At 44.1% G+C, this 22,166-nt stretch overlaps 1 protein-coding gene across 1 annotated transcript in view; it reads left to right on the top strand.

Annotated features, from left to right (window-relative positions):
• Positions 1-2,420: 2,420 nt before the first annotated feature.
• TMEM185A (transmembrane protein 185A) overlaps positions 2,421-22,166 on the top strand; it is a 120,725-nt gene continuing 100,979 nt past the window's right edge. The window contains exon 1 of the mRNA XM_069612758.1: positions 2,421-2,662. Within this exon, the coding sequence (XP_069468859.1) occupies positions 2,625-2,662 (38 nt within the window). The 5' untranslated portion in view covers positions 2,421-2,624. The remainder of the gene's footprint in view (positions 2,663-22,166) is intronic.

The raw sequence follows: 22,166 nt of genomic DNA, 5'->3' as shown, positions 1-22,166 counted from the left end.
GCATGGAAGGTGCAATGTTGGTGGAGTAGGTGTCTTTCAGCATGTTTGTCACCCAGGGGTGCGCTGGGACCTGGTTCAAATGATAAGTGTGCTGCTTGTTCTTCCTGCTGTTCTGTCTGTCGATGTGCCTGGGGTGAGGGGCAGGAGTTTGATCTCGATTTTCCCTCTTCAGAACCTTCCGACATAGGCTTCGATTACAGAGAGGAGAACAGAGACGCTGATGACAGCGACAGTGATGCCGACAGTGTGCATGCGCCCCCACCTGTGCGCAGTCCGTCGCAGAGAACTATATGCAAACCGTCCAGATGGATAGGGAAAATGAACTAAGAAACCCCAGCTAGTTATGAGGGGGAGATGGCATGTCTCATTTCTATTGTTATAGTTAATATTATCAATGACCTGAGTCTCCTTTCTATTGCACTCCTGTTCGTGGACTGCGCCCCACATGTTAGAGAAGAGGCGGGGATAACGCCGAGTTCCGCAATTGATGTTTATATTAAATGTTAAAGGTATTTGTACCGTGCACCGTCACCAACGGAATTGGTCCCCAGGCGCTCTGGCGGATCTGTAAACGATAAGGGGGGATGGGTTAGTAAGGTGAAGAGGGAGTAGGATAGTGAGAGGAGTGGTGTTCTGTTGGCAACTTCAACTCGGTATACACCAGATGTTGAGCTTTGGTGCAGGTATTGGATCGGTGTCAGTCCACGTGTGCTGTTGCTCCGGCTTATGTGTTGTTGCAGTGTTGTGAAGTGCGTGCGGCTTGTGGTGCGTGAGATAGTTGTGTGAGTTTTTGAGTGAGATAAGTATGCAGAGTTTGAGGTTGTATTGGTTAGTGGGTTACCTGACCTTTAGCATGCTAACATTCACAGTATTGTCTAAGTGTGACACTTGTTGGCCTTCACAATCCTATCTAGATGCGGCGCAGGCCAATGTTCAGGATTCTATCTAGGTGTGGGCATGTCAACATTCACAGCCCTATCTAGATGCGGTGCAGGCTGGTGTTCACAGCTCTAAGTGTGGCACTTGCTAACATTCAAGTTTCATCTAGGCGCGGGCATGCTATTCTTCAGTCAAAATCCTATCTATATGCGACACAGGCTGATGTTCACAATTCTATCCAAGGGTGGACATGTCAACCTTTACAATTCTATCCAACTGTGGACATGCTAGCATTCTCAATTCTATCCAGACGCGACACAGGCTAATGTTCACAATTCTATCTAAGTGCAATTCTATCACAATGCTTTTGTAAACAAGTGGCAAGCTACCAGCAAATGGTGCACATTTGTTTATGACACCAAGACCAGAATGAATGCCAAAATTCACATGAACATTGATACTTACGAGCATGTTAAGGTTGCGGCGTGTGTTTGGCTTTTTTAGCCGTTAGTTAATTGTGTATAACAAGCTGCATTGTACAGTGTAAAATGCCGGCCTGTAATGGGCATCCAGCAGGCCCCAGGGGTGTTATGGTTCCTCAGCACGTTAGAGGCCTAGTGCCTCAGGGGTTTGCCGGGGAAAACCCAGTCTTAAGCAGGGGCAGGGCGGACCATGACCAGGCAGACCTTTGCCACCTTGCAGGCTCGAGGGTCCCACAGCATCATAGCCTGCAGACCCGTGCTCACACGTTGTGGGCCTGCAGCCCTAAATGAGAGATTGACCCAAACATTCCTCTTTGGGAGTCTGCAGATGTTCTGATGCAAGTGCCTGCAGGGGCTCCTTTTCATGGCCCATGTTAAAAGGGCAATACACATGGGCTGGACACATTCCCTTAAAGGGGCACCCCACTTGGGAAGGTCACACACCACACGCCTCCTATTTCATAACAAACAAATGTCACTGAAACAAATGGTTCCCTCCCCCCATTACAGAAAAAAAATGTTTGGGCTACCTCAGAATCTAGGATCTACAACAAAGAGGATATGCCACTGCTGCACACATGGGGCTCATATTGTTATAGACAAACAAAGAGAAAGAAGACGCACATTACAGGCTCCCATTTGTTTTATTGCTCGGCGCCTTTATTAGGCAGATTGCCCAATGCTGTAAATCAACATTACCAGCCTGAAGCTGACAGATCGCCAGTTAGGTTTTGGCACCGTGCCATTAAAAGGGCTAGGATTGTCATGCTTATTCTGCTGAAAAGTGATTGTACTGGCCCGTTAATAAAGCATAACAGTTCTGCGAAATGTATAGCGTCCAGTTCACAGCGGTTCACAGCATAATATTATCCAACAATTGGAATCACCCTGGCCTGAGGGTAAACATTCATGATTTTTTTTTCAGTGAAAATCGGGAGTCTTGCTCGAAAGAAGGGTGGTTGGACATGAATGAATGTGCTCGTATAATTCACTATTTCGTCAACGGTTTTTCAAGGTTGGCTAGTCCGACATAAAATCCACTGAAAATAACCACAGAACTCAACAATTTTGGAGGCATTTGAAAGTAGATCCAGTTTGAGAACTCTGCTGCGTTCGTGCCGCCGGCTATGACACGGTACGGAACGGCGAGCGCGGAGACGGCGGCTGCCAGGGAGCGATTTGAGTGTAACACTGCCGGTCACACAGAACCGGAAGTGGGACACGGGATGCCCGGCCGAGTAGGGACCGTAGGGAGCTGAGAAGATGAACCTCAGGGGGCTGTTTCAGGACTTCAATCCCAGGTACCCTGGACCGGTTTCGGTTGATGTATTGCTAGGCGGGCGGGAGTGGTATGCTCTTGGGCGGATGCGCCGAAGGGAGGATCTGGTGAACCTGGTATCGACTAAGACTGATGATTTGTTCTCCAGTGTGACAGAAGGCAACTGGGCAGTGTTTTTGTTGTAAGTGGCTGACGGCATCTTGGGAGATTCCTGTAACCCCGCCTCTGGCAAGAGAGCCGGATATGTTGTGATAAGCACAAAATGTGCACCACATCAGTGTGCATTATATCAATTTATAATGTTATAAGAGAGGAGTGCCAAGCCCATGAAAATAGTGCACATATTGTAAGATTAGCGTAGTCCTTTTGAGAAGCATGTAGACTTCATTAGAAATCTATACCGAAGGGGAATTTGGTGACAGGCAGTGACTGTCAGCCTTTTCCTGCTAATACGAGGCAGCTTGTGATTTCTGCATTCCTCACTCTAACTTTGCTCGGCTTAGTGTTTCTGATATCCGTTAGCCCAGTCTCTGAGCTCGGTGCTTGGCTCGTGTTTACTTATGCTGGGGATCACTTCCCATAAAACCTGAAATTAGCGTAAAAGGGAAGTGAAGGCTAACCGAGGAGCGAGGCACATGTGAGTTAACCAAATTGTGACTATTTGCCTCCCATCGTTACTGGGATTTACTATTAGTAGTAACTCTGAAGGATTGACCCTACTTCAGTTGGTATTGTTAGCCATAAACAATGGGTCCCAAACATCGCTCATAAAACGAAAGAAGAGAAACTGATGTGTGGCTTCCACAAGTTCTCCTTCTTGGTCGATATGTGCTCAAAGTAAGAAAAGGGTTAATGGAACTTGGTAGACCAAATATAGTGGGTTTATGTAAGGAAGGAAAAAAGAAACCTATAATGGAACAAACTAAAAATAGATGATTGTTTGCACCGCTGGTAAATGAAAGAAGAGACTTTGAATGATGGAGAGGCAATAACCTTAAGAAATGGCTCCATGGTGGATAATAATTCACTGCTTAACTTGTGTAGGGAATTTAGATGGCAATCTTGAGGGATTCCATTAGAGCCTGTGAATGCATTGGATATGGAGGTTTTGGATAATGGGGACAACGTTGTTGTAGCTAATCTATCAGAACGCCAGATTTGGAAAAACTGATACAGGATGCCTCAGCTCTTAGTGATGAGAATAATCCATGGGAAGTTTCAGAAACCATACAGGAAGGGACAATGAATAGAGTAAACCCCTTGGAGGCTATTGTAGAGACTTTGATGCAGTATTTTGGCTTTGCTCCTCCCTTATGCAGGAACATCATGAACTGAATATGGTAGTGGCTAAAATTGTTGGTATTGTGCTGCATAGCAGTCAATATGTAGATAATCGGAGGGTGGATAACGAGGCTAATGAAAGTCAATATGCAGACCCTTTTAGTGATCTATGTACAGCTTTAGCAGAGGATGATTTAGGGGGGATGTGCATGAAATTATGGAAAGCGAGGAACTAATATCTGGTGGCAGTTTACAGAACCTGATCTTTAACTGTAGGTGAGGAAAATTCTTCGTATGGGAGCAGAAAGTGCTCCCGTCAGAAGCGTAACTAACAAATGGGCAAGAAATAAGTGTAAACCTGGTACCACTGTTAATTTGAACCCCCCCCCACAAAAGGAACTGTGCAGGCTGAGAAGCAAAAGAAGGTTTTATGTGTAACTAAAGGCAATAGGTTTGATTTAAGGATTGTATCCAATGATGTAAAAAAAGGCAGATGCCAGATAATAAGGGGGGAGGTGAGACCGATGGATAAATGTTTGAAGGTCACATAGAAGAATAATGGGAATTTTATAATACCAGAGATACATACAGTAGATGCACCATTTAGAGAAGTAATTTAAAAAAAGGTAGCAGGCTCTCCTCTCCAGAAAGAACATGGCATGATAACTTGTTCTGAGATGAGTTTGCAGCACACGCTTTTTGCTCACTCTACCTTTCACAGATGGGAAATATCCTTTTGCGTATCAGTCTTTGTCCCACCCACATGACCAGTTAGAGAAGTAACATCGGGAAGACAAGTGAGTTATGTAAATATAACTACAAATAAGATGACCGAATCACTGCCCTCCAGGGTAAAAATGATTTATTATAGTGAAATGGAAATATTAGCTGTGTGTAATATCAATAATGAATTAGATACGCCTGGACATGAGGAAGGTGAAGGTAATGTTCTCAAACATTAACAATGAAGATTATCACATCTGAGAAGTGCCTCTACCTAAATTGGAATTGGATATTAACATTTCTACATACTGTTCCACAACTCCGAGGTATAACATCGACGGACATTGAAACCGTAATACTGCCTGAATATGGTAGTCGGGACAATTGGGTGATTGTCCAGTGTCTCAGCCATTAATGTTGAGCTTATTAGGGCACATTCAGAAGTATTTATTGAGGAAGAGCCACAAAATTGTTACTTGTAATAAAGTCTTGGGTAACTCGATTTGTAACTTATGGCCGAGCTATAGTGGGCAGCATAGAATGACCACAGTACAACAAGGGAGCAAATTGAGTAGGGATATGTGGATCCGGATAGCACATATTTTCATAAGAAACGGGGAAGGTTATGCACCTGTAGTTATCACTACCAAGGTTCTGCTCCTTTTTACATACTGATGGTAAGCAAGTCATAGATAACTGACGTCTTTGCATTTCAGGAGACCTGGGTAAGTGGAACTATTTTGAGAAATGGCTACAATGTACTTGTGAAACCGGAGTTATTAAAGGAGTAGGACGCCTGTTTGGCGGGCACTGTATTGGAGCAAAGGGCCCTCTGGTGGTTAAGGAGCACGATACGTTTCGGATTTCACCTTTTCTGCTGTATGCAATTATTGGAAATGTAGAAAAGCTTGAGGAATTCTTGCTGATTAATGTGTATTCACATCCTGGGGGACCTATATAGAGTTAGCGGCCAAAGGGATCTTTGATACCATTGAAGGTTGGATAGGGGAGTCTCCCAATTCTGAAATTATGGTGGTAGGAGATCTTAATTCCTACTGTGACATTGCCTTTAATATAGTCGAGGAATGGAAAGAATTGTGGTAAATTTGATGTGATCGCACCTATAGAATTGGGTAGAGGTAGGGGAAATGCAGCTCCTCCTATATTCAATGGAATAAAATGGCAAGAATTGTTTCAAACTTGGGGATTATCCTATCTAAACCTTATAGGTATAAAAAAAAACCAAGAAAATACTTGGACCAATGGGAAAGTTGTCTATTGAGTTGATTACATATTTGTTAGCCAGGATATATGTGGACAATTGAAACAGATTGGACATATCCCGACTACTGTTAGTGACCTATGTGAGGAACTCGTGGTGACAACAATTAAGGCACACAAGTGATCACAATTCAAGGATGTTTATTGAACAATGAATGCTGTATACAGGTTTGAGAAACACCTAATCTAAATCTAAAATGGGAGGAAGCGTCGACCATCAAAAGAAAAATAAGGCAGTCCTAGTGGGGTCGTGCCAAAATAAAAAGGGCCTATACTAAGCAACCTATTGACAAAACCTCACAACTAATACAACAGGGGGTGTGGGATAGTTCTCAAGAAAAGGAAGAAGTGTTCTCAAATAATATGTCGGTATGCAGTAGCTTAGGTCTCCCTTCCCCACATTTTGGTCACTTGGTAAAATGAGAGCTTGGAGCACAGTACAGTCCCGGGCTTCTCCAGCATGAAACAGCAATTCTAATGGCAGCTTTTGGAACACACTCTCTCGCTTTTCTAGCACGAGATTATAGTTCAGCTTTTAACCCTCAAGCTTTCAGTTATCAGGGCCGTCTATGGCCAAGTCTTATTACACTTGAAAGTGTCTTGCCTTTGAAGACCAGACGTGTTCAAACAACAAAACAAAAGTTCTTTTAACAAATGAAAGTACTTTTCCAAGGTTCACTGGGTGACTGGTTCATCCCCGAGTCCCCCTCTTGTGCGCGCTGACCCTTCTCAATTGTTTATCACACTTTCTGTAGGGTGATGCTTTCACCCCTGGGGCTCCCTCTCCTGGGCGTTGACCCTTCACGTATCGTATTTCCAATATATATCACAATTCCTTTATCATTTAACTTTGGGTGATGGCTTTGCCCCCTGCCCCCCCCAAAACTCCCTCGATCGGGCTCAGACCCCTCTTATCTTCTTGGGTGATGGCTTCACCCCTGGATCGGGCTCAGACCCCCTCCTGACTTTAACATGATTCAATTCCCTTGGTTTCTCAATGTTCACTGCAGGATTCACTTCCCTTTCTTTCACAGTGTTAGTAGATCAGTCTTTCGATTGTACAGGGGTTTTGCTTGACCCTCTGTATGAACACTTTGACCTATTTCACTTGCCCTCCTATGGCCTTCTGGTACTTGTAGTTTCTCACATATGGGGCTCGACCAGAGACTCTTGAGTTGGCACCCACATGGTGCTGCTTTCCCTCTGTAGCTGGTCTCCCCTTCACACTTTTTTTAACAGTTGATTCAAAGTTCATCAGCTTTGATCTGCCACTTTGCGATTCTCACTTAGCATAGCCCGTTTCTTATCAGCTCTCCCCTCGACTCACCAGCTGTGATGAACCGCTTGGATGTTGGCTTCTTTGGAGTCAAGGCCGGTACCACGGGCGCGGGAACTTCCCTCTCCTGTCTATTGGCATAGGGTCGCCATGTGTACCATTGACATCTGCTGCAGGACACTCGTGCAATTGTTCGTGGTCTTAGGACACTCTTTCACAAAGGTTCCTCAGGCAAGGCCATTTTTCTCCTCGGCACCCTCTCGATTCCTGCCTCCTTTCTCCTTCTTTTGAACTGCCACATGATAGCCACCTCGTCGTGCTGTTGTGCGCCTTGTTCGTACTGTGCTTGCTTCCTCCGCCTTTTATCCCGGCAGGCAAAAGGAAGGGCCATCAGGTTTGGGTGATTCAAGTGAATTGCCTGACTCTGCTTGACCCTCGGGTTGGGAAATGCCAAGCACACAGTTTTATTTGACCATCGATTTCTACATTGGGGAAAATTGTGGGTGTCGGAAAGGGTAAGGTTTGTGTGTCCGAGCATCCTACAGAGTCGGAAGGGAAAGGGATGTTATATGGAATCGTATCCACCGTATTTGTGTTTAGGGTGATCTTGGAAAGGCTGGTTTTGGAGGGTTTGTTAAATGGACGAGAGTGACCAGGATGAAGAACAGAGGGGATTGTGGGACCGTTAGTGTTCTGTCATAGTCTATCGGGTGTTCATAAAATGATAATCAGAGGGACGGGATTGGTAGGGTTTGCAGGGCAAATGGAAATGACTGGGATTATTGGTAAGAAGTGAACAGGGGGAATTGTGGGAATGGTAGTGTGTTGTCTGAACAGAAGGGGAGTGTGGGAAATAGTGACCAGAGGGGTGTGGAAAAGAATGACCTGGTGTATGCGGGTTAGGAACAGGACTACAGGGGGTTTGGGAGAGACGGTTTCTGAATGTGACAGGGTTTGATATCCTAGGGAATAGGTTAAATACAGAGGGGTTAGTGGAGTTGGGTAAGCGAGATTCAATGGGAAGAAGCGGGGCAGAATGGCATAGCCCATAAAGGTCTCGGAGATCTCACTATCCCCCTCTTCTTCCCCTGTAACATACCTCGTCGCACCTGGGGTATTCCCCTGAGCGTAACACCAGGGGCCCCTTACCCAGGTGATCCTCGCTCATCCACCCCAGGGTTGGGATCTGAGAGGGCCAGCCCTTCCTTGGCCACCTGAATAAGGGTTTCCTGAGGTCTACCTGAGAGGATACCCTCAGGTTACTCACACCATATAGTGCTAAAATGTACACTATGTGAATCGTATAAAACAAAAAGAAATATAGAAAATGGGAAGAATGAATGTCCAGGTCTCAGCAGGAGGTAACCGGATTGTATGAACAGATAGAAACCTGGCGAAATTTAACTCTCTGGCTACTGAATACCTGGAGATTGACCAATTGGGGAAGATGTATATAATTGATATGCTCAATATGGTACTGATGACCAGGAATAGAATTAGCATTACACAACACACAGGGAAGCAACACGATAACGCGTATGATAGAGATGCTCATAATGAGAAAAAAAGAATGAATGTTGAGGTAAAGAATATTAAACAGAATTCTAATTTAGACCAGAAACGGAAAGGCAAAAAGATAGCAACATTTCGCATGAAATCTAAGAATTGGCTGAGGGCCTTATAGGCATGGTATTAAAAATGCTAATTGGAGAAAGATCTTCAAATTATGTAAGCCCAATGACTCCAAGACATTTTGGTACTTTTATATACTTAATGGAAGATGGTAACAAGGATTTGAATGTGATTACTGTTGAAGAATGGATCAAGTATGTTGGCCAACTGTATTATGTGGAGTGTAATGAACATCGGTTGAGTACATCTGTGGGAGGATAATTTGCTAGAACCTCCATTTGATTATGAAGATATTTTGAAGATTATTACTAAATTGAATTCCTCTAGAGCCCCTGGACCAGATGGGCTTTCAAATGCAGTCATTAAACAAAAGCCATTTAAATGGGTGAAGTTATTAATGAAACTGTTTACCCCGATTTGGCAAAGCGGGCAAATTCCCGATAGTTGGTGTAAAGCAACTATAGTACCAATTTTTTTTTAAAAAAGGGAGCAAGAACTATTCCGCCAACTATCGTCTGTTGGCAATGTCAGACTCAAGTTGTAAGATCTTTTGTATACTTGTGTTGAAAATGATTAACACTTGTATTAGATGCAAAAATGTATTATCTCCTCAGCAAACGGGCTTTAGGGTCGGCTTTAGTGCTTTGGATAACATGTTTACGTTGAACCATATAATTTGACACGATGGGTAACAAGGGTCAGAGTTTGTACATATGCTATAGTGATTACTCCAGAGCCTTTGATTGTGTTAACAGGCTGTGGGGTAAAATGCAGAGTTGGGGAGTTTGTCTGGAAGTTCTGCATTTATGTATACGGATACTACTGTGACGTTTTCTTTGGATAAGGGCTCTATAATTACCCCCTCAGTTATTACTAATATGGGTTTGAAACAAGGTTGTGTAATACGTAGCTGATTTATAGGAATCTCCAAATATTGTACTTTGCCCTCCCTCCCCCCTAAAATTGGTAACACAGAAATAACATGGATGACATATGCTGATGATATAGTGATTATGATAAGATGCCGATTGGGCTGCAAAGATTGCTCAATGCACTGCATATATTCCCTATGTGAACAATAATCTGTGTATTAATGTTAAGAAAACGAAGATCATGATAATTGGGTCTCGACGTACAAAAAACATATTTAATTGGAAGCTGTACTGGATGCAGTTGATATCTATCCGTACTTGGGTATTCTGATGGTGAATAAACCTCCTAAAAACATTCTATGAAAATATATTAAAAGAATAAAATGGTGAGCAAATGGAATGTCATTAAGAGATACTTGGCAGGAAATGGGGGATACTCACTCATTCAGTGAGGTCGATAGTAGTACAGTGCATGGTATTGTATTTACATTTATATATATATATTTTTTAAAGCGCTGACACAGCCCACGGGCATCGAGGCGCTGTTACAGGAATTGTTTGTTTTTTAGTTACATAATTGTTTTTATTTTTTGTATAAGTTGCATATTTATAACGCTCTTAAACACCCAGAGGTTTCTAAGCGCGGACCCTGGGATCGAACCTGTGTTGCTTCGTGTCGTCTTGCTTCCAAGGCGCGCACGTTGCCACTGAGCTATCCTCCCGGGACATGCCTTTGTAACCATGGAGTCCAAATACATGATGTGGTTCAATAAACTGGAGGGGAAATTATGGAGATCTGTGCTAAGTCTACCTAAGGTGGTCCCAGTAGAAGCCATTAGATGTGAACTGGGTTTAGTTTCTTTGACTACTCTGTGGAAGATATGTTGTAGCAAAATATATATTAAGATAAAGCTAAAGCAGAAGAACCAGGAAAGTCTCATGGGTATGATGGCTACGATTATGGATTTTTTTTTTTTTTTTTTTTATTTGTTGCAGGCCATTTGCTTGAGCATGCCACAGGAAGAAAAGGAAATACCCAGTTTCCATGCCAACTTAAAAGATAGGCAATGGAGTGGGATGTGTCTAATAATTTGGCGATATCAATTAAAAAGAAGCAGTATTAATGTTAAACTATGCAAGGTTTTAATATGGCAAAATCCTTTAACTATTTATACAAATTTCGTAATCAGGATTTATACTATTCCTTCGATTTAACATATTACCCTTTTTTGAGTATGTGGGGGCCTGGTCCTCTGTACCCTATGAAAAAAGAAGTTGTCGATTTTTGTAGACATGAAGTGGAAACGAATAGACACTTACTAATGGCATGCAATTGCTTACAGGATTGTTGGGGTATAGGGACTTGGTCTATGATATTAGAATGATATCCACTGATCAATTTTGGTTCGTTATTTATGCACCAAAACCCTTGACATATTTGAATTGTGTGGGGTTGTAAAACTATATGGTGTTTTTATTGTGGGGATTTTATTATATGTAATGTATGTCATTTTTCTAATTCTTCTATAAGATTTTAATTAACCAATAGGAACGTTAAATAAAAAAGAAATCTATATCCACTTTAACAAAAAGTGCTGATCCGACCCACTAAACATATAGCAGCAGAACTCCTGCTTAATATGGCCAAACATTGGCTTATTAAAGTAATTGCTACAGTACCACTAAACGTGAAGTATCCATGCAGAGTTGTACTGTTTTGTTGAAAGTATAATAGCAGTGTTCTAAATTAAGCTTTGGTGAGCAGGAGCAAAAATCAGCTCTTAGATATGAGGCATCACCTGCTAGGCAGGAACTTATCTTTGGGGAACCAGGTCGTAGTCCATAGCATGCCACAAATCAAACTTCTGCATTAGATGTAAACATTAACCTTTTGTTCATTATGTTTGATCCATTATCCTTTACATTTACTGTAGATTTGTTCTGACAATTCTTTATACAAAGTCCCAAGCATACAAAGTTGTGGTCTCGTAAGAATATATGTATGGCACTAATTGATCTGGGGAATCAAAATTAGATCCTGGTTGGTGTCAAGTTGACTATGTTGTACTAGGCTACAATTGGGAGCTAAATAGCTCTCAGCATTTTCGAATCCTGAATAGGCATGCAGAGTGTTCATAATGCCCAATTCTCTCCCAGTTCCTTCCCATCCTCACCCAAAACACCACCTCATGGGAACTCTTTGAGTTGGCTGCTTCAGGGATAGAAATTTCAGGTTGCAAGCTAATAACCAGCCATAAAGTCACTTGCCACCTCAATTCTGTATTTACACACAGCACACCATTTCTTACTCGCCAAGAGTCAATTATCATTAGCCACTGGCTTGTGCTGAGTGCAAATTTTTTGCATAGATGCCAACATTTTTGATCCCCTGGGAGGGGGTTATATAATGGGAAGCAGGAGAATGAAATGTCCCAGTTCAACTGCATTGGAGTGCGGCATGTTTTAGGCGAGCGAGGGGGAGTGAAAAATAGCAACCTTTTTTTGAGTCTCCTTCATAGAACGCACATTGATGGCATGTATGATTTTTTTGCACCCTGCTTTACACGAGCCTTACCATCAAACATTGCACTCAAAGTGCATGCTAGTTTTTTCTTTTCCTTTTTTTTTTCTCCAAAGCAGTCCCTGAGAGTTAATAACTTAATAGGAGTTACAAATGATCTACTAGTGTAATACAAATGTCTTAACCAGGTTTGCCATCTGATTTATTCCATCATTATGCCATCTGTCCTTCACTGAAGTCCTGTTAAAAACAACACATTTTTAGTTGTGGTTATTAGGTGGCGCTGAAAGCGCTACCTTTTTAAAGCAAACGCTGTTCTCATTAAAATAAGAGCTTTTACAAAAGAGCTTAAAATAGGGGCTTTGAATGTAGGTTGGTAATGCTTTTCAATGCAGATGACCAATGAGGATGGATTTATGTAGTTTGACTATGTGCCCCACCCGTTGCCATTGCTAAGTGAAATTTACAGGCTTTGCCTCCCATTCCCACCCATTTTTTCTCCAACCTCAACTCATTTTTTACTATTTGGCTGAAATTGTTCTGTGTGGTGAATTTGTCAGCCATTTTTACTTCCAAAATGGCGGTCGCCATCTGTTAATGTTACTTAAGTTATTTGACTTCATTGATGCTTTAAAATATATGTAATGCAGCTTTCAAGTTATGTTACACACTTAAAATACAAATAGCAAAGGTAGAGAGGAACAATCAGCTACACAAAAATGTTATAACAATATACGCATTTTATTAATAATCATTAAAAAGCATCATAAAAACACACAGATGTTAAACTCTAAAAATGTATATAAAGTGCAAGTGACATCAAAGCTCAATGGTGACAAATGAATTGTGACAATTAATCAATAGTCTTTGATTGGACTAGAGCACTACTCCTGTTTACAGCTTAATATGACATGTACAGGAGTGGAAAAAATTCTTGGTCAATAAAGACCCGAATACACAGACCAGATGATCTACTAACTGGTGTAATGGCTCGACATGTTTCAGTTCGTATATTTTCATTCGAACTTTCTTCAGGAGGATATTTTGTTATTCCGTCACTTTTTCTTTATCAATCAATATGGCACGTTAGTGTTATAAAGTGCTCAAACCAAAATGGTGCTGCTGAAAGACATTTAAAAAAACACAAACACTGTGTGAGTCCATGTATTCACTACAGAGAAAACAAATTCAATTTGTATTAGCAGGGCAACAGAGAAACAGATATATCCATTACCCAGCATCAGAGTGGTAGTAGTACAGGGGAAGGCTGGGTATAATTCCGTCTTCATACATTAAATGTACCCCTTACAGTTTTCAGTATCGGTGAAAAATACAGACAAATTTCATCAACAACTACTAATTTAGAGCCTCTAGATGCCATCCGTCGTTCGTGCCTGTGCATCCCCTCCAGGTTTTTATAAATTAAAGAATTTAAAATTTCTTAGCAAAACAAATAGGTAGCTCCAAGAGAGAAAATGAAGTGTCTGGCAAACGTCATCCAGAGTGTTCAAAGAACAGAACGTGATAGTTCCTAAGGGGGTGAGCGCCTAGAGAGGCCTATCCCTGTGTTAGGCAGAAACCTGTGCAGTTCCCTTGGGGAACACTGCAAAAGATTTAAGACCACAGGTAGAGCAGTAAACCCCTTTGGTAGCAGTCCGCACCACCCAGATTTACCTGGTAGCTGTGGCTGAGCAGTCAGACTTCTCTCAAGAAGAGTTAGGCAGTATGCAAAGTATACACAATATGTACCAAAACACAATAGCACAAGCAAACACTGACCAGAGCTTGGTTTCAAAAGAATATAGTTATTTATTTAAAAACACACATAAGTAAAAACACTCTAACAACGAATATGGTAAAAACACTCCAACACAGTTATAATGAAAGTAAATTCAATCCTTTCTCCTATCTAGACAACTCTAGGTTAACACCACTTAATTAAAACAGAGGTGAGTGCTTAACGTTAGATGACACTCTAGTAGTTTCCAAGAAAGGGAGAGAAAAAGCAGAAATAGGTTAGACACACCACTCTAAGGTCCAGAACACTTGCAATAGGCTTAAAGAAGAATAAAGTCACAGGTGAGCAAAAGTCACTAGGCAGGGCCCACTCTTAGAGTAGCCGGAGCGAAAATGTGCCCAAGATCACACTGTTAGTTAGAGATTCAAAGTCTTGCAAAGAGTCAAAAAGAGTTTAGAGTGGCTCAGAAAGTTTAGCCAAAGTGTCCCAGGCACTCCCAGGTTCGAAAGCCGGGGACTAAATCTACCCCGTACAGTCGGTAGCAAGGGAAGCCAGGCGGAACACAGTACCTTAAGCGGAAAGGATCCTCCAGCGGGGGCAGTTGTTCCAGGCAGTGACAGCAAGGCTCGACGTCGGTCAGGGGAGAAGAATATCTCGCTGAAGAGCAGAAGAGAAAGGTCGTAGCACTGCCCGGGCAGAAACCAGCCGCGGAGTCCTCCGGTTAAAGGGTTGGTACCGACTTTCGCGGTATGGGGGTAAAGTGTGGTATTCCGGATGCCGGGGTGCTTGGCACAGGCAAGGCGGCCACGAGATACCTCAAAAGAACGGAAAGAAGGCGAAAACTGGTTGTCCCCACCAGTCAAGGGAAGGAGCCACTCCGTTAAGAGTTCTCCTCGGTCGTCGGGAAAAAGTGGTGAGACGGTTCAGCAGGGCTCCACCGGGTGGTGTCGTCGAAGCAGGTCGGCTCAGCTCTTCCCTCGTCGGATTCTTGGTCCTGTGGCGACTTCTGAAGTCCCAGTCCCCAAAGCCCTGCTTTTATGCAACAAGCCCCCATTCACCCAGCCTAGCTGTCACTCAAACATGCTAAGTGGTGAGCCGGGCGGCTCACCACTTGGGCCAATCAGGACGGAGTGCGACTTGAGTTACCAAGGTAACTCAGTCCAGGGTGCCTAAATCCCCCTCCACCCCTCCTAAGTACCCCAGACAGAGTGGCACCACTTTGGAGGGCTTCTGTGGAGAAGCCCGCCAAAAGTGGAACAAAGGGCTCCACTTTGGGTCAGAGTTACAGAGGCGAACACCAACGCCATTTTAGAATCAAGTTTTGGCAAAAAGTCCCAACCGGAGTTATAAAAATAAATATATAAACCGGCGGTATGTTTAAGGCTACCGTAAATAAATAATTAAATGTGTTAGCCTAAAACAATGGGAAATCCCATAGGAAAATATTCGCGGTCGAATATAAAAAGTAGTTTCCACTGCCACCAGCCAAAACTCGATCAGGGGGGACGGAGACGTGCCCCCTCGACTAACAGACCCTGGGGCAATCGAATTGCCCCAGCCAGTACGTCCACAATATGATGGTTTGTACTGGTTCTGTTCAGGATTCAAGACTAGCAAAGTCTTTGGTGACTTTACATGCCCTGGGAGACAGTAGTCAGTCCCAGGGTATGGAGTCTATGTTGGGGAGTCCCTAGGACACCCCTGGGTCACGGCACAGAGGGTGCTGTGTGACCCACATCACAAAAATACATGAGGCCCTATGGAGTAAAAGACCCCATAGCCCATTCAACACAAGGTTTAACCAAGAAAACACACTTCAACATGTCCAAGAGTGAGGGTAAAAGAGTCTCACTCTTGGCAGGAGAAAAAATTAAACCCCAGAAATCCAGCAAAGCTGCTGGGGGACTCACTAGGTAGGGAAATTCAGCCTAAACAGAGAATTCTCCCTAACACTCGCCCCCCCCAGACTAAGGGACAGGAGGATTTAATCCACTCCTGGATGAACCTCATACCTCTAGTCGATGATATACATCCTAGAGAGTCCATCAGCATTTTGATGGTGACACCCTGACCTGTGCTCAATGGTGAAATCAAACCCTTGCAGGCAGATTGACCATCTCAATAGTTTTGGATTTTCCCCCTTCATTTGCATTAACCATCTCAAGGGTTGGTGGTCAGTCTGAATAACAAAAGTAGAACCATACAAGTATGGCCTAAACTTCTTCAGTGCCCACACAATAGCAAAGCATTCTCTTTCGATAGTTGCCCACCTTGTCTCAGGATCCTTCAGTTTCCTACTGATGAAGCAAATGGGGTGCTCCCTACCCTTCTCATCCAGTTGGCTTAGAACTGCACCTATACCTACATTGGAAGCATCAGTTTGTACAATGAAAGGTTGGTGGTAGTCAGGAGCTCTCAATACTGGAGCCTGGCAAAGAGCTCTCTTCAGTTTTTCAAAGGCCTGATTGCACTCCTCATTCCATTTTACCTTCTTAGGAAACCCAACCCTGGTAAAAATACCAAGGAGGGCCTTAGCCACAGCCGGAGCTGTAACAGTCCTCATAGGAATGGCCTCAGGGTATCTAGTAGCATGGTCTACTACAACAAGGATAAACCTGTTGCCTGAGGAGGTTGGAGGATCAAGGGGACCAACAATGTCAATCCCTACCCTCTCAAATGGGACTCCCACAACTGGGAGAGGCACTAAAGGTGCCACATTCTTGGAACCAACCTTACCAGAAGTCTGGCAGGTATGGCAGCTCTTACAATATCTATCTACTTCAGCCCCCATCTTTGGCCAATAAAAGTAGAGTGAGAGCCTTTCCTTGGTCTTCTTGAAACTCAAGTGGCCAGCCAAAGGTATCTCATGGGCTAGTTGTAAGAACTGTTGTCTGTTTTCTTGTGGGACTACAAGGCGTTTGTAGTCTCCAGGTTCAGACTCAGTGGGTTCACTGTAGAAGAGGCCATCTTCCCAGTGCAACCTATACTTCCCAGGCTCTTGCCCATCAGCTTGAGAAGCTGCCTGGTGGCGGAGACCTTCCAGAGTTGGACATTCTCTTTGCCCCTTACGAAAAGCTGCCCTGCTAGGCCCACCTTCTGCCAGTAAAGACTGCAGCTCAGGATGGTCCTCAGGGTCCAAATCTCCAATAAGGTTGGGGCCTCCTTCTAGCTCTTCCTCAGAGTCTAGCTCAACCACACAGGGTTGTACCTCCCTCTCAGCCTCAGCTGGAGGGGGAGTTACAGGTGTAACTTTGGACAACCTAGGGGAAGTCCTTGTTGGAAGCACTGGAGTGCTTGCTGCTGGCTTTTTCCTAGGAGTCTTGGGTTGCCCCTTTGCTCCTGATCTGGTAGTTACTGCAGTAAGTTGCTCCAGTGGTAGAGGAGTGATTTCTGTCATCATCTCCTGAGATAACCCTCTCAGGGTTTTCTCCCTTGCAGGTTTTGTGAGTTCCTGAAACCTTTTGCTAGGAGGTCTGGGGGTATGAGATACAACTCCAAGAGCTTTGAGGTCATTACCCAACAGAACCCTACCTGGCACTTCACATTGTACACTGACAGGTATTTTTACAGCCATATCATTACATTGGATGAGAACTGGTAACTGGGGACACATCTGCACAGGCCCACCAGCTAACTTGGTGAGGCATTTGGGTGCCTTAGCAACATCCTCTGCCTTGAAAAATGATTCATCCACCACAGTTATGCTGGCTCCAGTGTCCCTAATGGCAGGAGTCTCCTGACCATTCACCTGGACACTGTCCTTATAATACTCTTTAGTATTATCTGGGATAGAGTTATAGACATCTAAATTCTGTTGCTCCCACAACCCCAGAGAGACTAAAGAAACACTAGCTGAGACTCCAGTGGGTTCATCAGCTAGTAATAGAAAGTTTCCACTTGCCATATGTACTTCCTCTTCTGGAGCGAAGGCTAAGGAGGCAAGCTGGACCCCTGAAGGTTTACCCTTACATCTGGGATCTCCTTTCACATGGTCAGTAGCCTTACAAACAAAGCATGAGCCAAAGGCTCGCTGGAATGGAGGCTTGTTCTGACCTCCTTCTGGTCTGGGACCAGAAGGTACACTAGCCTGATTTGGTTTCCCTTGTGGCTTACCCTTATAGTTTTGTTTGGGGCCCTCTTTGGAATTTGTAGTATTAGAATTCTCTTTGGAGTCCTTCTTAGACTGTTTTTCCCCATCCTTCTTCTGAGTTACCCCAGAATCCTTGTGAGTGGCCCTGTTGGCAACCCACAAGTCAGCAGCCTTAGCTAGTTTCCGGGAATCTAATTCCCTGGAATCAGCCAAGTGTTGTCTGAGCTCAGGAGAGCAGGCATCATAAATAGTCTCCAACATAAACAAATTCTTCATACCTTCATAAGTGTTCACCTTGTAACCCTTAATCCATCCCTCTAAGTTTTTCAAACATTCATTCACCCAGGTAGCCCAAGGGGTACCATCATGCTTTTTGAGGCTCCTAAACCTCTTAAGATACTGGGAAGGGGTCTTCCCAAACCTAGCTATTAAAGCTAGTTTCACACATTCATAGTCCTTCCTATCCTCCTCCCCCATCTCCATTACCACATCAGTTGCAACAGGGGGAAGCCTAGAGAACAACCAGGTGAGTAAGTCATTTCCTGTGATGTTCTGGAGCCCATGATTATATTCAAACAGAGACAACCAATCCAACACATCCAACTTAGGCTCATACATACCAACCAATTCTTTAGGCATCCGGGGTCTTTTAGGACTGGAACTTCTAGAGGAGCCAGAGAGAGAAACATTCTCAACAGATAATTTCTTCATTTCTAAGTCATACTTGAGCTCCATTTCCCTTAGCCTTAGTTCTTTGTCAGTTTGAGCATTAAGTTTCTTATACTCCAATTCTAGCTTCATTTTCTCCAGTTCAAAGTACTGAGGACTAAATGTGGGACCTGGTAAAGGTCCAGTAGGTACAGCAGGTAGAGCAGGCAGAGGCCTAGGGGGGACAGTTACAACAGCCTCACCCTCCTCTTCTGACTCTTCCTCAGAATCATCAACATTTTGCTCCATGTTAACTTCAATACTGTCATCTACAGTTGCTGGAGTGGTAGGCTCCTCTGAACCATCACCCAGACTTTGGTTAGCTAACAATCTTTCAATCAGCTCCATTTTCTTGCCCTTAGTCAGGAGATCCTTATGTTTACAGAGCACTCTTAAACAATCAGCAGTTTTGGCTGCAAGGGACTCTTGACTATAGCTTTCTATAACTGACATGTTAGAGGTTTTACTTTTTCAGTGCTAAGCTTTGTGGTTAGTTGCACTAAGGTATCTAAAGCACAATAAAATGTATACTCAATACAAATCCCACCGCTGTACACCAGTGTTAGGCAGAAACCTGTGCAGTTCCCTTGGGGAACACTGCAAAAGATTTAAGACCACAGGTAGAGCAGTAAACCCCTTTGGTAGCAGTCCGCACCACCCAGATTTACCTGGTAGCTGTGGCTGAGCAGTCAGACTTCTCTCAAGAAGAGTTAGGCAGTATGCAAAGTATACACAATATGTACCAAAACACAATAGCACAAGCAAACACTGACCAGAGCTTGGTTTCAAAAGAATATAGTTATTTATTTAAAAACACACATAAGTAAAAACACTCTAACAACGAATATGGTAAAAACACTCCAACACAGTTATAATGAAAGTAAATTCAATCCTTTCTCCTATCTAGACAACTCTAGGTTAACACCACTTAATTAAAACAGAGGTGAGTGCTTAACGTTAGATGACACTCTAGTAGTTTCCAAGAAAGGGAGAGAAAAAGCAGAAATAGGTTAGACACACCACTCTAAGGTCCAGAACACTTGCAATAGGCTTAAAGAAGAATAAAGTCACAGGTGAGCAAAAGTCACTAGGCAGGGCCCACTCTTAGAGTAGCCGGAGCGAAAATGTGCCCAAGATCACACTGTTAGTTAGAGATTCAAAGTCTTGCAAAGAGTCAAAAAGAGTTTAGAGTGGCTCAGAAAGTTTAGCCAAAGTGTCCCAGGCACTCCCAGGTTCGAAAGCCGGGGACTAAATCTACCCCGTACAGTCGGTAGCAAGGGAAGCCAGGCGGAACACAGTACCTTAAGCGGAAAGGATCCTCCAGCGGGGGCAGTTGTTCCAGGCAGTGACAGCAAGGCTCGACGTCGGTCAGGGGAGAAGAATATCTCGCTGAAGAGCAGAAGAGAAAGGTCGTAGCACTGCCCGGGCAGAAACCAGCCGCGGAGTCCTCCGGTTAAAGGGTTGGTACCGACTTTCGCGGTATGGGGGTAAAGTGTGGTATTCCGGATGCCGGGGTGCTTGGCACAGGCAAGGCGGCCACGAGATACCTCAAAAGAACGGAAAGAAGGCGAAAACTGGTTGTCCCCACCAGTCAAGGGAAGGAGCCACTCCGTTAAGAGTTCTCCTCGGTCGTCGGGAAAAAGTGGTGAGACGGTTCAGCAGGGCTCCACCGGGTGGTGTCGTCGAAGCAGGTCGGCTCAGCTCTTCCCTCGTCGGATTCTTGGTCCTGTGGCGACTTCTGAAGTCCCAGTCCCCAAAGCCCTGCTTTTATGCAACAAGCCCCCATTCACCCAGCCTAGCTGTCACTCAAACATGCTAAGTGGTGAGCCGGGCGGCTCACCACTTGGGCCAATCAGGACGGAGTGCGACTTGAGTTACCAAGGTAACTCAGTCCAGGGTGCCTAAATCCCCCTCCACCCCTCCTAAGTACCCCAGACAGAGTGGCACCACTTTGGAGGGCTTCTGTGGAGAAGCCCGCCAAAAGTGGAACAAAGGGCTCCACTTTGGGTCAGAGTTACAGAGGCGAACACCAACGCCATTTTAGAATCAAGTTTTGGCAAAAAGTCCCAACCGGAGTTATAAAAATAAATATATAAACCGGCGGTATGTTTAAGGCTACCGTAAATAAATAATTAAATGTGTTAGCCTAAAACAATGGGAAATCCCATAGGAAAATATTCGCGGTCGAATATAAAAAGTAGTTTCCACTGCCACCAGCCAAAACTCGATCAGGGGGGACGGAGACGTGCCCCCTCGACTAACAGACCCTGGGGCAATCGAATTGCCCCAGCCAGTACGTCCACAATATGATGGTTTGTACTGGTTCTGTTCAGGATTCAAGACTAGCAAAGTCTTTGGTGACTTTACATGCCCTGGGAGACAGTAGTCAGTCCCAGGGTATGGAGTCTATGTTGGGGAGTCCCTAGGACACCCCTGGGTCACGGCACAGAGGGTGCTGTGTGACCCACATCACAAAAATACATGAGGCCCTATGGAGTAAAAGACCCCATAGCCCATTCAACACAAGGTTTAACCAAGAAAACACACTTCAACATGTCCAAGAGTGAGGGTAAAAGAGTCTCACTCTTGGCAGGAGAAAAAATTAAACCCCAGAAATCCAGCAAAGCTGCTGGGGGACTCACTAGGTAGGGAAATTCAGCCTAAACAGAGAATTCTCCCTAACACCCTGTTGCTCTAGGAAGAAAGACATAAACCATTTCACCTCTTACCTTGTGAACAAAGGTAAGTGGCTGCAGTGTGGTTATGGAAATATCCATGGGTGTCACAATTATAGCGAATGTTGAGTATTTTCATTCACCCAGGGGAGGCAGCGCCAAACGAGGAGGACTGATGTCCGCTATACATAATTAGAAAAAGAGACCGGTTAAGATAGGTATAGCGGTTTTGGCGGTCAAACTAAACATCCCAACAACCTGATCCCCCTAGGGTATCGGTAAAATGTCTCCCACACGTCCTTCTATGTATCTATACAGGCGCTTACGCTTAGTTGGCGTTCGTAAAAGCTCAGCGCCTGGCAAGAGGCGTGAAAGACCAGCGTTCCTTCTGGGATTGCAACCTGCCGGACGGAGTACGGGCGTTCACAAAAGGCGTTCCCTTGCAGACGCGCTCCAATTGCGCGCCTGTTTAAAAAGGCAACTAAGTTCCCAGCAGCCCGCGGGGGGACACACAACGCGGTCGGCCATACGCAAGTAGTCATACTTTGAAAATGGAAGGGAGAAGGTGTAGCCCTTCTTAGTGTTACTGCTGCAGTCTGGGTCCAATGGTAAAAATACCCTACAGGTGGAGAGAGGGACTGCAAAGTGTATACAGGAGGATAACATGTCATGACAGTTTTTCCCGCGGTAGACCCAATGGATGAGGTCTAAGAGAAAAAGAGTTCACAA

This window comes from Ambystoma mexicanum, chromosome 5p (genome assembly GCF_040938575.1).
Source record: "Ambystoma mexicanum isolate Mex_15411 chromosome 5p, UKY_AmexF1_1, whole genome shotgun sequence".
NCBI lineage: Eukaryota > Metazoa > Chordata > Amphibia > Caudata > Ambystomatidae > Ambystoma > Ambystoma mexicanum.
The sequence above is the reverse complement of the archived record's forward strand: the minus strand, read 5'-3'. Positions and strand labels throughout refer to the sequence as shown.